Source organism: Bufo bufo, chromosome 2 (assembly GCF_905171765.1).
Source record: "Bufo bufo chromosome 2, aBufBuf1.1, whole genome shotgun sequence".
NCBI classification, from domain to species: domain Eukaryota; kingdom Metazoa; phylum Chordata; class Amphibia; order Anura; family Bufonidae; genus Bufo; species Bufo bufo.
Genome location: NC_053390.1, coordinates 800,021,123 through 800,037,065, shown reverse-complemented (window position 1 = coordinate 800,037,065; position 15,943 = coordinate 800,021,123). Strand labels below are relative to the sequence as shown.

At 42.8% G+C, this 15,943-nt stretch overlaps 1 protein-coding gene across 6 annotated transcripts in view; it reads left to right on the top strand.

Annotated features, from left to right (window-relative positions):
* Positions 1–15,943, top strand: part of CTNNA2 (catenin alpha 2) — a 2,102,590-nt gene that overhangs the window by 1,793,887 nt on the left and 292,760 nt on the right. For all 6 annotated transcript variants that reach the window (XM_040419295.1, XM_040419296.1, XM_040419294.1 and 3 more), the window contains one exon: positions 8,267–8,423. In XM_040419295.1, the coding sequence (XP_040275229.1) occupies positions 8,267–8,423 (157 nt within the window). The remainder of the gene's footprint in view (positions 1–8,266; positions 8,424–15,943) is intronic.

The following is a 15,943-nucleotide window of genomic DNA, read 5'->3' as shown; positions in this document are numbered from 1 at the left end:
AAATTAAGTAAGAGCATTATATTCTGCTATATCGCACTATGAGCAATCTAACTATCCAAAAAAAAAAAAATGAGTTTTGCAGGGTGACAGAAACCCTTTAACATTGTCTCCCACCCAGTCTCCTGCTGAAAGATCAGAGTTGGCACCTGCAGCCCATGTCCATCAGTCTTTCACCTCACCCCCTTGCAAATCAGCCAAGCAGTCTGAGCCCCAAGTCATGGAGCAGTCTCTTCTGCTTTTTGATGACTCTGCTGGCAGGGTTTCCCAGGGCCATCCACCTAGCCCTGCCCCAGAAGTGGAAGAGATTGAGTGCACCGATGCCCAACCACTTATGTTTCAAGATGAGTACATGAGAGGACCACCGCAGCACGTCTTGGATGATGACGAAACACAGGTGCCAACAGCTGTGGCTTTCTGCAGTGTGCAGACCGACAAGGAGGGCAGGGGTGAAGACTGGGTGGAAGATGATGTGGAAGACGATGAGGTCCTTGACCCCACATGGAATTAAGGTCATTCGAGCGACCTGTGTAGTTCGGAGGAAGAGGCGGTGGTTTCACAGACCCACCAGCACAGCAAAAGTGATGCGGCCATCCCTTAGACAGTACGCCTGCTACTGCCCACTGCACCAAGGGACCGAGCACACCAAAGCCAGCTCCAAGGAGTTCCCTGGCGTGGCAGTTCTGCAGACAATCTGCTGACAACAAGACACAAGTGGTTTGCACACTGTGCAATCAGAGCCTGAAGCGAGGCATAAATGTTCTAAACCTGAGCACAACCTGCATGACCAGGCATCTAAGTGCAAAGCATGAGCTGCAGTGGAGTAGACACCTCAAAAACCAAGAAAGGTCTCTGGCTCCTCCTGCTAACTCTTCTGCTGCAGTCTCGGCCTTTGACCCCCCTCTAGAGTGACAGTGGCACCTGCCACTCCGCAAACAGCGGATGTGCCAGCAACGCCAACAACTCGGTCACAAGCATCTCCGCATTGTCTCATGGAAGCGTTCAGCTGTCTATCTTCCAAACACTGGAGCGAAAGAGGGAGTACCCCCCCCCACCCACCCATGATCCCTGGCCCTGAATGCCAGCATTTCTAAATTACTGGCCTTTGAAATGCTGTCATTCCGTCTTGTGGACACGGACAGTTTTAAGAATCTGATGGCGGTGGCTGTCCCACAGTACGTTGTGCCCAGCCGCCACTACTTTTCGAGGCGAGCCATCCCTTCCCCCTTCCCTGCACAACCAAGTGGGGGACAAAATCAGGTGTGCACTGCGCAACACCATCTGTGCAAGGTCCACATAACTACGGATACATGGACCAGTAATCACGGTCAGGGACGTTATATCTCCCTAACAGCATACTGGGTAAATGCAGTGGCGGCTGGGCCTGAGGCGGATAGCAGTTTGGTGCGTGTCCTTCCACCACCGAGGATTGCAGGGCGTTTCTCTTTTCCTCCTGTTGCTTCCTCCTCCTACTCTGCTTCCTCATCATCTACCACCTCCTCATCCGGTCAGCGTAACACCTTCACCACAAACTTCAGCATAGCCAGGGGTAAACGACAGCAGGCAGTTTTGAAACTTATCTGTTTGTGGGACAAACGCCAAACCGTGCAGGAGCTGTGGATGGACATGGAACAACAGACCGATGAGTGGTTGGTGCCAGTGAGCCTCAAGCCCGGCCTGGTGGTGTGCGATAATGGGCGAAATCTCATTGCAACTCTGGTCCTAGCCGGTTTGACGCACATCCCTTTCCTGGCACATGTGCTGAATTTTATTTAATAACTTGACCCACCCTCTCCACCCAATCAGATTTCAGCCATTGACCTCACTTGGATGTGGTTGTGGTATCCCTTTCTCAGGCTCCCTTTCCGACATGGAACCCTGATTCCCCGTTACCCGTGATCACCATGGTAGGCGCATAAAAGAATATCGAAAGTTGATAGGGAAGATATCCAAATGGATCGTGGATGTCACTGGGATGTGGGATCAGGCAGAAGTAATCTAGAGTCAACAAAGCGGCAGCAGGGCCTCTCCTGTATAACTTTTCCTCATCCAAAATACTGCAGTGACATTCCCTGTAATTTTTTTATTACTCATTCCAATAACAGGGCATTTCAGGAGTCCTGTATTGTTATTTATCGTCACTACCTCCCCGAGTCGGGAGTGGGTGATTGCAGGATGCCTCCTGCCTTCCTTCAATTCTTCTGCTTTAATAACTTGTCCCACATCTCCACCCAATCAGATTTCAGCCATTGACCTACCTTGGATGTGGTATCCCTTTCTCACGCTCCCTCTCCGGTGTCGAACCCTGATTCGCCGATAATAGTTATCACCATGGTAGGCGCATAAAAGAACATCGAAAGTTGATAGGGAAGATATCCAATTGGATTGTCGATGTCACGGGACGTGCGATCAGGCAAAAGCAATCTAGAGTCAACAAAGCGGCAGCAGGGCCTCTCCTGTATAACGTTTCCTTATCCAAAATACTGCAGTGACATTCCCTGTCATTTTTTTATTACTCATTCCAGTAACAGGGCATCTTAAGAGTCCTGTATTGTTATTTATCGTCACTATCTTCCCGAGTCAGGAGTGGGTAATTGCAGGATGCCTCCTGCCTTCCTTCGATTCTTCCGCTTTAATAACTTGTCCCACATTTCCACCCAATCAGATTTCAGCCATTGACCTCCCTTGGATGTGGTATCCCTTTCTCAGGCGCTCTCCCTGGCATGGAACCCTGATTCACCATTACCCGTGATCACCATGGTAGGCGCATAAAAGAACATCGAAAGTTGATAGAGAAAATATCCAATTGGATCGTGGACATCACGGGGACATGCGACATGGTGAAGCAGTTTTGTGTGCACACGCCCAAATGTACTGACTGATGGGTCTGCCCCCTTCAACTTTTGGGTCTCCAAATTGGGCACATGGCCTGAGCTTGCCCTTTACTCCTTGGAGGTGCTGGCCTGCCCTGCAGCCAGTTTATTGACTGAACGTTTGTTTAGCGCTGCAGGAGGGGGTTATCACAGACAAGCGCAGCCGCCTGTCCACAGCCAATGTGGACAAGCTCACGTTCATTAAAATGAACCAGGCAGGGATCCCACTGGACTTGTCCGTACCTTGTGCAGAATAGACATATATACAGGCCTCACCCAGCCATTGTTGCACTCCAGCGCACTTTTCTCTTTGTTTTTTATATTTCCCAATGTTTTGGGGTCTACCCAAATTTGAACAAAAAAAATAATAATAATAATAAAATAAAATAAAAAACAAAACCAAAAACCAGTGTTGGCTACCTCCTCCTCCTCCACTGCCGCTTCCACCTACACCGCCACATCCACCGCCTCCTCAACCTCCTACTCCATATGGACCTCCTTCCTCCTAGATCAAGATTATTATTTTCTATTTTTATGTATTTTATGTTATTTTAAGTCATTTCCCTATCCACATTTGTTTGCTGGGCAATTGTCCTGCTCTTAACCACATTTTGCTGCCTTTTGTAGTCCTCTAGCCCTGTCCATTACTTTTTTAGAGCCATTTTAGTGCTACAAAGTTCGTGTCCCCATTGACTTCAATGGGGTTCGGGGTCAAGTTTGGGTCAAGTTCAGGTCCCGAACGCGTTGAACCCAAACATCCAGGTGTCCGCTCAACTCTAGTCTTTAACTATCAAATGTGTATCAAGTCTAAGAAGCGGTGGCAACATCTTGGATGACAGACGAGGAACCTGGAAATCAGCGGATCTGCAGTTGAAAAGATGAAAAGGTGTTCTGTTTATTTTTTTTAATTGAAACAGGGGGTTGCTTTAAGTCTTGTAAGTTGCAAGGTGTGGTCTCCATATATTACTACATTCCATAAATTCTTGATCATATTGAAATCTGGGGAATTTGGATACCAAGTAAAAACCTTGAACTCTTGGGCACATTATTGTGCTGAAAGAGGTCATTGCCATTAGGAAATACTGTTACATGAAATGGGCGCTTGGTTGACAGTAGGTAGGTAGTTTAGATAAGTGGTATGTGCCATATCCACATGAATACCAGGAGTCCAGGACACAAGGCAAATTTTCAATTGTACTTTACATTCCCATGTGAACCAAGCCTACAAGCCAACAAGCATCCAGCACTAATGCATATAGACCGGTATATACATATGTTTCCTCAAAAATAGAATATAAATCTATATCAATGGCTACATTAACCCTTCATCTGATATATAAAATAATAGCAAAAAAAGGAAAAAATACACCTCACCAGAGCTTACATAGATGTCACTGCCATATTAATGAGGACTGTGCTGGTGAGAGAGCACTATGACTTCGGTAATAGACGTATGGTCATTTCAAGTATGCCCGCTTGCTCCTTGTAACATGACAAGTGTTGAAGAACTAGAAGTACTCGAGGAAATAAAAAGAAAAATATGTTGTTCATTTATTGTGTGTGATAGCCTTAGATGGGACTCGGAGTGGAATGTGCCATGATGGAAATGTTAGAATGGTCCCTTACCGATTGCCGTCATTTGTCAGTGTGCAGCATTTTAATGCCACTTGGCTAACACTGCTAAACAGCAGCGCTGGGACCATAACTTAAGTTCTGCTCTAAGACATTTGCTGTTGTTAAAAGATCATAAATTACAAGATGGATTTGGCCCATCCTATATAATTATACCTCTTCTCTGTCTTTGAGGAGCTGTGATGTGAGCCTAAAGTGAATCTGTCAAGAACAGTAGACTGTGGGGGCAGCTGCTCCTTGACCTGAACCAATATCCTAGAGATTGACATCAATCACAAGGCATCATTCATACAGTAGATGGAGCAGCCCTAGTCCTTTGTAAATAAATATGTCATTTGTGGTCATCTCCTTTTCAAGTTAATCTTTTAGTGGAGACTCCCTGGATTTGAGATGCTCTCCTACTCTCGGGGAGTAGTGAAAGATGTAGAGTGGTCACAATACACGTGTTTTACTATATGAAATGTATCATTTTTGAAAAATAGCTCAATTTACGGTGCTGACAGACATTTTTGGATTTGTTGGACCAGTGGGTTCACGATTATGCTAAGCAGAGATAACAGAGGTCTGCTATTGTATTAAAAATAATGGCAAAGACAAGCAATCAGTATTTGGCCAGTTGTAAAGCATGTCGATAATTATAGTGAAAATGACAGGTGATACACGCATTCAAAACTGAGTACCTCTGTTGTGTCCACCTTTAGCTTTCTGTAAATTTTATTAACTACAATTTCTCATGACACATGTTTAATACGATCTCACAACATGCTAGCACAACTCTCTGTAGTCACATCACAAGCACATGGTGGACAGATATAGACACATATAGCATAAATAACTTCTGACAGAGTATCACAAAATCACTTCTTTTGTTTCCAAAAATGTTCATCTCATGCCACATATCTCAAGATATGTTGAGATAAGAAAAAAATAAGGACAGACACATTTGTACCTTAGAGGGGTTTGAAGTCAACTGTCATGTACTGTAGTTTGTAACAGAGCTTCTTGTAGTTTATTTTTGCATCCAATAATACCGTACTATACTCAAGCATAGAAAATCTGCAGGTCTGATGTCAAAGGAGCACATGTCTAGTGTTTAAAAAAAATGAGTGAATTACAGTTGCAATAAAAAGTATGTGAACCCTTTGGAATGATATGGATTTCTGCACAAATTGGTCATACAATGTGATCTGATCTTCATCCAAGTCACAACAATAGACAATCACTGTCTGCTTAAGCTAATAACACACAAAGAATTAAATGTTACCATGTTTTTATTGAACACACCATGTAAACATTCACAGTGCAGGTGGAAAAAGTATGTGAATCCCTAGACTAATGACATCTCCAAGAGCTAATTGGAGTGAGGTGTCAGCCAACTGGAGTCCAATCAATGAGATGAGATTGGAGGTGTTGGTTACAGCTGCCCTGCCCTATAAAAAACACACACCAGTTCTGGGTTTGCTTTTCACAAGAAGTATTGCCTGATGTGAATGATGCCTCGAACAAAAGAGCTCTCAGAAGACCTACGATTAAGAATTGTTGACTTGCATAAAGCTGTAAAGGGTTAGAAAGGAACTCCAAAAGCCTTGCTGTTCATCAGTCCACAAATTGTCTATAAATGGAGAAAGTTCAGCACTGCTGCTACTCTCCCTAGGAGTGGCCGTCCTGTAAAGATGACTGCAAGAGCACAGCGCAGACTGCTCAATGAGGTGCAGAAGAATCGTAAAGTGTCAGCTAAAGACTTACAAAAGTCTCTGGCATATGCTAACATCCCTGTTAGCGAATCTACGATACGTAAAGCACTAAACAAGAATGGATTTCATGGGAGAATACCACAGAGGAACCCACTGCTGTCCAAAAAAAACCCATTGCTGCACGTTTACAGTTTGCACAAGAGCACCTGGATGTTCCACAGCAGTACTGGCAAAATATTCTTGTCATGCCCTGCTCAAGTTATGTGCGGCGGTCTGCCAGGTTAGCAGCACGTGTGTAGTTTGTTTTGTTTTTGGGTTTGGATTTGAGCTGTATCCGCCTCCTTTCAGGTGCACTGGGTAAGGTCATTTGCATGAGTTTAAATTATAGCTTCTATCTTGCTCTGAGGAAGGAAGGAAGGAATCACTGTTTCTGCTCAGCTACAGATAAGTTGGTTTTGTTTCTCTCTTGTGTTCTGTCTAGGCTGTTATGGAGACACCTGCTCCCTCCTTGCTTGAGGAAGCAGGCTGTCTCTTTTCCCCTTTTCCACCATCTTAGAGATCTTAGGGTTTCTTCAGTCTTAGGCATGGGGGCACGTTTATTCCCACCTTCAGGGTCTGAACGTGGGCAGAGAAGTCCAGGGAGATTTGGTAGGGGTTTGTCAGGAGGTAACCTTTATCCACAGCTTCTGGCCTAGATACTTGTTTTATGGTTTTTTGTGTTTCTATTGTATCTTGTATCCTACCCAGCGTGACAATTCTGTGGACAGATGAAACCAAAGTTGAGTTGTTTGGAAGAAACACACAACACTATGTGTGGAGAAAAAGATGCACAGCACACCAACATAAAAACCTCATCCCAACTGTGAAGTATGGTGGTGGGGGCATCATGGTTTCGGGCTGCTTTGCTGCGTCAGGGCCTGGACGGATTGCTATCATCGAAGGAAAAATGAATTCCTAAGTTTATCAAGACATTTTGCAGGAGAACTTAAGGCCATCTGTCCACCAGCTGAAGCTCAACAGAAGATGGGTGTTGCAACAGGACAACGACCCAAAGCATAGAAGTAAATCAACAACAGAATGGCTTAAAAAGAAGAAAATACACCTTCTGGAGTGGCCCAGTCAGAGTCCTGACCTCATCCCGATTGAGATGGTGTGGCATGACCTCAAGAAAGCGATTCACACCAGACATGCCAAGAATATTGATGAACTGAAACAGTTCTGTAAAGAGGAATGGTCAAGAATTACTCCTGACCGTTGTGCACGTCTGATCTGCAACTACAGGAAATGTTTGGTTGAAGTTATTGCTGCCAAAGGAGGTTCAACCAGTTATTAAATCCAAGGGTTCACATACTTTTTCCACCTGCACTGTAAATGTGTACATGGTGTGTTCAATAAAAACATGGTAACATTTAATTATTTGTGTGCTATTAGTTTAAGTAGACTGTGATTGTCTATTGTTGTGACTTAGATGAAGATCAGATCACATTTTATGACCAATTTGTGCAGAAATCCATATCATTCCAATTATTAATCAGTGCACCATGGGTTCCTCATATGGTGACCATTACTAGCCTTGGTCCCTTAGTGGACCTCTGTGAGCTTCCAATAAAACCACACAGAAGTTCTTTTTTAATGTTTCATATGGAATCAAGACATGTTCGAACGCACGCAAGGGAAGTTATCATGGAGGGAATTTGTCATAAAGTATTGGTTTGAGTTTACATCATTATTTGTGTCAAATTTAGCAAGTATCACGTTTTACTGATTACTTTTTTGAAACTTTTTAAAAAGTTGCAATCAAAAAGATCCGGTATACACCTAATGAACATATCTAACCATGTCAGCTTTCCCATCCACTCTTCAAAAGTGGGAAAAGTGATGTAAAAAATCAAAGCGTGTGCCAAAAGTTGACCTTTTCAGCCAGAATTCTGGCACAAAAATAGTAACAAATTCCCCTCCCCCAGTAGATTCTAAAGATCCAAAAATGTCCACTAGAGAATAAAGAGGTTTTCCATTATACAGTAGCTACAGATGATGTATTGTTGATGATAATGTCTTCTCTTAATCTAGGTGATCAATGCTGCCCTGACACTGGCTGCTAGACCTCAGAGTAAAGTTGCTCAAGATAACATGGATGTATTTAAAGACCAATGGGAGAAGCAAGTGAGGGTACTTACTGAGGCTGTAGATGACATCACTTCTGTAGATGACTTCCTATCTGTCTCTGGTAGGTCTTTCAAAATTTTTGGCTTTCTACTTTCATACATATATTATAGCAGAGTTTGGTTTGACTGTAGAAATGCCCAAAACATTAACCACCTCAGCTCCTCTAGCTTAAACACCCTTAATGACCAGATCACTTTTTAAAATTCTGCACTACACTACTTTCACGGTTTATTGCTCGGTCATACAACTTACCACCCAAATGAATTTTACCTACTTTTCTTCTCACTAATAGAGCTTTGATTGGTGGTATTTCATTGCTGCTGACATTTTTACTTTTTTTGTTATTAATCGATAATTACCGAAATTTTTGCAAAACATTTTTCACTTTCAGTTGTACATTTTTTTTAAAAAAAACAACATTTCTATATAAAATTTTCTCTAAATTTATTGTTCTACATGTCTTTGATAAAAAAAAAATGCAATAAGTCTATATTTATTGGTTTGGGTAAAAGTTATAGCGTTTACAAACTATGGTACAAAAATGTGAATTTCCGCATTTTGAAGCAGCTCTGACTTTCTGAGCACCTGTCATGTTTCCTGAGGTTCTACAATGCCCCGACAGTAGGAAAACCCCACAAATGACCCCATTTTGGAAAGTAAACACCCTAAGGTATTTGCTGATGGGCATAGTGAGTTCATAGAACTTTTTATTTTTGTCACAAGTTAGTGGAAAATTATGATATTTTTTTTTTCTTACATGTGTGACACTTTTTTGCAGCCTAGGTGGGCAAAGGGGCCCAAATTCTAAAGAGCACCTTTAGGTTTTCACAGGACATTTTTTACACATTTGAATTTCAAACTACTTCTCAGGCATTAGGGCCCCTAAAATGCCAGGGCAGTATAACTACCCCACAAGTGACCCCATTTTGGAAAGAAGACACCCCAAGGTATTCCATGAGGGGCATACTGAGTTCATGGAAGTTTTTATTTTTTGTCACAAGTTAGTGGAAAATTATGATTTTTTTTATTTATTTTTTCCTTACAAAGTCTCATATTCCACTAACTTGTGACAAAAAATAAAAACTTCCATGAACTCACTATGCCCATCACGAAATACCTTGGGGTGTTTTCTTTCCAAAATGGGGTCACTTGTGGGGTAGTTATACTGCCCTGGCATTTTAGGGGCCCTAATTCGTGAGAAGTAGTTTGAAATTCAAATGTGTAAAAAATGTCCTGTGAAATCCTAAAGGTGCTCTTCAGAATGTGGGCCCCTTTGCCCACCTAGGCTGCAAAAAAGTGTCACACATGTGGTATCACCGTACTCAGGAGAAGTAGGGAAATGTGTTTTGGGGTGTATTTTTACATATACCCATGCTGGGTGAGAGAAATATCTTTGTAAAAGTCAACTTTTCCCATTTTTTTATACAAAGTTGTCATTTTAGAGAGATATTTCTCTCACCCAGCATGGGTATATGCAAAAAGACACCCCAAAATGCATTGCTCTACTTCTCTTGAGTACGGCGATACCACATGTGTGACACTTTTTTGCAGCCTAGGTGCGCAAAGGGGCCCAAATTCCTTTTAGGAGGGCATTTTTAGACATTTGGATTCCAGACTTCTTCTCACGCTTTAGGGCCCCTAAAATGCCAGGGCAGTATAAATACCCCACATGTGACCCCATTTTGGAAAGAAGACACCCCAAGGTATTCCGTGAGGGGCATGGCGAGTTCATAGAAGTTGTTTTTTTTTGCCACAAATTAGCGGAAATTGATATATTATTTTTTTTCTCACAAAGTCTCCCTTTCCGCTAACTTGTGACAAAAAGTTCAATCTTTCATGGACTCAATATGCTCCTCAGCGAATACCTTGGGGTGTCTTCTTTCCGAAATGGGGTCATTTGTGGGGTGTGTTTACTGTTCTGGCATTTTGGGCGGGGCTAAATTGTGAGCAACCCTGTAAAGCCTAAAGGTACTCGTTGGACTTTCGGCCCCTTTGCGCACCTAGGCTGCAAAAAAGTGTCACACATGTGGTATCGCGGTACTCAGGAGAAGTAGGGCAATGTTTTTTTGGGTGTATTTTTACATATACCCATGCTGGGTGAGTGAAATATCTCTGTAAATGACAACTTTTTAAAAAAAAATTATACAAAGTTGTCAATTTACAGAGATATTCCTCTCACCCAGCATGGGTATATGTAAACATACACCCCAAAACACATTGCCCTACTTCTCCTGAGTACGGTGATACCACATGTGTGACACTTTTTTGCAGCCTAGGTGCGCAAAGGAGCCCAAATTCCAATGAGAATCTTTACGATTTCACAGGGCATTTTTTACGCATTTGGATTCCAAACTACTTCTCACGCTTTAGGTCCCCTAAAGTGCCAGGGCAGTATAAATACTCCACAGTTCCTAGAATATTATTTTTTTGGCACAAGTTAGCGGAAAATGATTATTTTTTTTTTATTTTATTTTTTTCTCTAAGTCTCATATTCCACTAACTTGTGACAAAAAAATAAAATTTTACATGAACTCGCCATGCCCCTCACGAAATACCTTGGGGTGTCTTCTTTCCGAAATGGGGTCACTTGTGAGGTATTTATACTGCCCTGGCATTTTAGGGGCCCTAAAGCGTGAGAAGAAGTCTGGAATATAAATGTCTAAAAAATTTTACACATTTGGATTCCGTGAGGGGTATGGTGAGTTCATGTGAGATTAAATTTTTTGTCACAAGTTAGTGGAATATGAGACTTTGTAAGAAAAAACAAAAACAAAAACAAATGAAAAAATCAATTTCCGCTAACTTGTGACAACAAAAAAAAAAATCTTCTATAAACTCGCCATGCCCCTCAAAAGTGATCTTTTTATAGCGCCACAGCGATTTTACGGTGTTTTTGCAGTGATCAGAAAAAAAAATAATTCTGTCACTGCGGTGGGGCGGACTGAACGTAAGTGTGCGCACAAGATCAGGCCTGATCGGGCAAACACTGCGTTTTTTGTAGAGCCTATAGAGCATGTCCTATTCTTGTCCGCAATTGCGGACAAGAAAAGGCATTTTCTATATAGTTCTGGCAATGTGCGCATCCGCAAAATGCGTAAAGCACATTGCCGGTGTCCGTGTTTTGCGGATCCGCAAAACACATACGGACGTCTGAATGTAGCCTTACAGGGGGGTGATCAATGACAGGGGGGTGATCAGGGAGTCTATATGGGGTGATCACCCCCTTGTAAGGCTCCATTCAGACGTATGTATGTGTTTTGCGGATCCGCGGGTTCGCGGATCCGCAAAGCACATACTGACGTTTGAATGGAGCCTTACAGGGGGGTGATCAATGACAGGGGGGTGATTAGGGAGTCTATATGGGGTGATCAGGGGTTACTAAGGGGTTAATAAGTGACGGGGGGTGTGGTGTAGTGGTGATTGGTGCTACTTACAGAGCTGTCTGTGTACTCTGGTGGTCGATCCAAGCAAAAGGGACCACCAGAGGACCAGGTAGCAGGTATATTAGAAGCTGTTATCAAAACAGCGTCTAATATACCTTTAAGGGGTTAAAAAAAATCGCATCTACAGCCTGCCAGCGAAAGATCGCCGCTGGCATGCTGCAGATCCACTCGTTTACCTTCGGTTCCTGTGAACGCGCGCTCCTGTGTGCGCGCGTTTACAGGAAATCTTGCCTCTCGCGAGATGACGTGCCGGCGCGTCCAGGAGGAATGAATCGACCGCCTCCGAAACGCAATTCTGCGTTAGGCGGTCTGGAGGCGGTTAAATAAACCTAAGTTTTGCGAGCTAATACATTAACAAAGAGATTTGTTAAAGTTCTTGGACAGCGATGGCCGATGCATTACATTCAATTAGTAGGATTTTTGATGTTTTTCTAGAAAGAGAGAACTTTAAAAATTATCTGCTTTTGACTGAAATGTAGAGATGGCGTTGCGGTTTGCCCGGCAGTAGTTTTGCGGCAAACTTTGCTCATTCACGGTTCGCCGAATGGGCGAACATATGGCGATATCCACCGGCACCATATTCTTTTACATTGTGAAGAACTTTGACCCATGACACATCCATTAGGTGGTACAGGACAGCCAATTGAGACGTTTCAGCCCATGGACATACCCCCTACTCTATAAATAAACCTGATCTGGCCGCCATTTTACATTCAGTCTTTTGCCAGTGTAGGGAGAATTTGCTGTGTGAAGCAGGGACAGACTGTTAGGGACACAAAACACTAGCTAATAGGGACACAAAAGTCCTTTTAAGAACTGGTATAGGTGTGCTATCGATAGGTGCGACTTACTGAGGGGTGCGATATACTTATAATATACTTTCTAACATAGAAAGTATATTATAGTGCATTTGTATTGTGCAGCAGTTGTGTGCGGTTCTGCTGCGATACCGCAGCTACACAGAGTGCCAAACGATATTGGAACAATTCATTTCTACTGGTGTGATATACCAGTTGCCCCCCAAAAAAGTGATTGAAGCAGGGGTGTGATATACCAATTATATACTTTCTATATAGTGCATTTGGGTAGTGCAGCATTTGTTTGCGGTTTTGCTGCGTTACCGCATCTACGCAGAGTGAAAAACACTATTTGAAGAAATAATTCCTACTGGTGTGATTAACCAGTTGCCCCCAAAAAAAACTGATTGAGGCAGGGGTGTGATATAACTTCTTCCACAAATACTGCTCTTCTATAGGAACTTTTGTCACAGGGTCATTTTTAAAATGACAGGCAGAGGAAGAGGCAGGCCATTCCGCAGGGGTGGTAGGGGTCGGGCAGGTGCCCCAGGCCGGAGCCTAAGTGGGAAGTTGCAGAAGGTGCGTGCGATTACGTCAAAGGATGCACCAGATTTGGTTGAGTGCCTCACTCAGCCTTCCGCTTCTGCACCCTCCTCATCCTCTCTATCGGCACCCTCTTCACCCTCTGCTGTGTGAAGCCCTTACCTGTGCCTGTGCCGGGAACCGGTCTGAAATCAAATGCGGTCAGCGGGAGCAGGCAGTTCCGAGAACAGCCCGGAACTGCCTCCTCCCGGTGACCACATTTGATTTCAGACCGGCTCGCGCACAGGCACAGGAAAGGGCTTACCTGTGCCTCGCCGGACTTGTGAGAAAAGATGGCAGCCCGCATGTGTTCGCGGGGCGAACAATGCGAACTGGCCATCACTGCTCACTTGGATAATCAGCAGCGACTCCCTGGATTAAAACCAGGGCAGTAAAGACACATAGGGGACAGGAACAGCGCAGAGTTACTTCTATCAACACTGTAAAATTCAAAAATTTTCCCTGCCTTGTACATACCGCAGAAAGAAAATTATAAAATGAGTGAATCGCAAAGATAGAATTAAAAATGTCCAAACATTTTTTAACCTTCGCAAGAAAGATATTCCCGACTCAAATAAACATATGAACAGACAAATACAAGAGGCAATCACAAATATTAAAAAAAATTGAATGACTATTAAATTTAATAACAGAAATGCGGGATCTATGGGAAGTAGCGTCATTAGAAAAATATTTGGACAGTGACCTTATACCAAAGGTCTAAAGGTAAATAAAATATTGGCAGGAGACGTGGGGCACATAGATACTTTGAATGAATGGAATGAATTATTCCATAATTTTTCCAGGACAGCCATATTATTTATTATAGAAAAAAGCAAAATGGGGTTAATTAAATTAACCGCGAGATTGTCTATCTATTTGAAGCACTAAAGCCCTATAGGGACCATCCAGAAATTATCAAGATCTCAAAATCCATAAGAATGCGAATTAAAACAAAGGAAGAGGAAATTATAATTAAAAAGAAACATAAATTTGAAAGAGATATAGTACCAGCAACAAATATAACTAGAGATGAAACAGAAAGCGTTTGCTATAGGAATATATCTTGTTTTAATACTATAGCTGAGACAGACTGCGAAGGACAGGAGGTCCCTTTAGAGGAAATCACTATTCATAACACTACCACAGAAGACTCTAGTGGAGAGGAAGACTTGATGAGTGGAATTAACCCAATACCACTCACACTGGAAATATACATACGAAAAATTATGAGATTTTAAATATAACGAATGAAGAAGTAGATACTAGAACTGATACTAATTCACAGAATATTAATGACCAAGAGAATAAGAGTAAAAATAAAGTTAAAATTATAAACAATAAAAAAGATCACAAAAAAGATAGCTACAGCGCAATTGTTCAAAGGGGGAACATTAATTCCAAAAGAGAAGTCCCTAAACCAGAAACAAAGACAAACCAACTAATGTAAGATATTACAAATAAAAATGTGAAAAGAAAAACGGTAAAGGATTTTTTTCCGGCAAAACCATCGAGAAAGCAACACAGAGAGGAAAGAGGGCAAGGAGATTAACAAGAAAGAAGATAAAAACTGTAATGAAGGGACACGGGATATATAACTTAAAGGTGTATAATTTTATCAATAAGGGTTATTTTAAATCTTTTCCCCCCATTGAACACTTCTTGCCATACATGTCATTAAAAATATCCTACCATTGCAATGAAAATTCATCCTTTCTCTTTCCAGTGTTTATTTGCGCTTCCCATGGATACGGCCACATCTCGCCTGCCGCAACCATGGGCCGCGCCTGCGAACCGCAGTGTCTGTGATCCTGTAGAAGAAATCGTAAACGCGCACGTCGGCAGCTCTTTCGGGCGGCCGCGCATGCGCAGAATCTATCTATCGCGTCTGAGATAGAGCTGCGCATGCGTGGCCGCCCGAACAGTTCGGGCGAGGCAGCGGAGGGTGCGGACGGACTTCGGAGGACCGGGAGACTATTTACTAATAGGTAAGTATAATTTCTACATGCACCACCAACGATTTCAGAATATGTGACAATAAAGGGGTTCCTTCTGAATTCAGGAGGAACTCCAGTAAGGAATGGGGACAGACAACACTATTTTGTTGAACAAAGGGGACACATTTAGCTAATGCAGGGACACAGAGGGGCAGACAATTTGAATAGCAGGGGCACAGGGGACACCTTTATCGATTCAAGGAACTAATTTGGACATCAATATGGAGTGGAGGGGCCAAAGGGGAAGCATTTATGTAACTATATTGAAAGGAGGGACACAGGGAAAAACTATATAAAATGTAGGGACACAGGGGACAAATATATAAAATGGATGAACACAGGGGACAACTGTATGAAATGGATGGACACAGGGGACCACTATATGAAATGGATGAACACAGGGGACAACTGTATGAAATGGATGGACACAGGGGACAACTATGTGAAATGGATGGACTCAGGGGACAACTATATGAAATGGATGGACACAGGGGACCACTATATGAAATGGATGGACTCAGGGGACCACTATATGGAATGTAGGGACACAGGGGACAACTGTATGAAATGGATGAACACAGGGGACAACTGTATGAAATGGATGACACAGGGGACAACTATATGAAATGGAATGACACAGGGGACCACTATATGAAATGGATGGACACAGGGGACCACTATATGGAATGTAGGGACACAGGGGACAACTATATGCAATGTAGGGACACAGGGGACAACTATATGCAATGTAGGGACACAGGG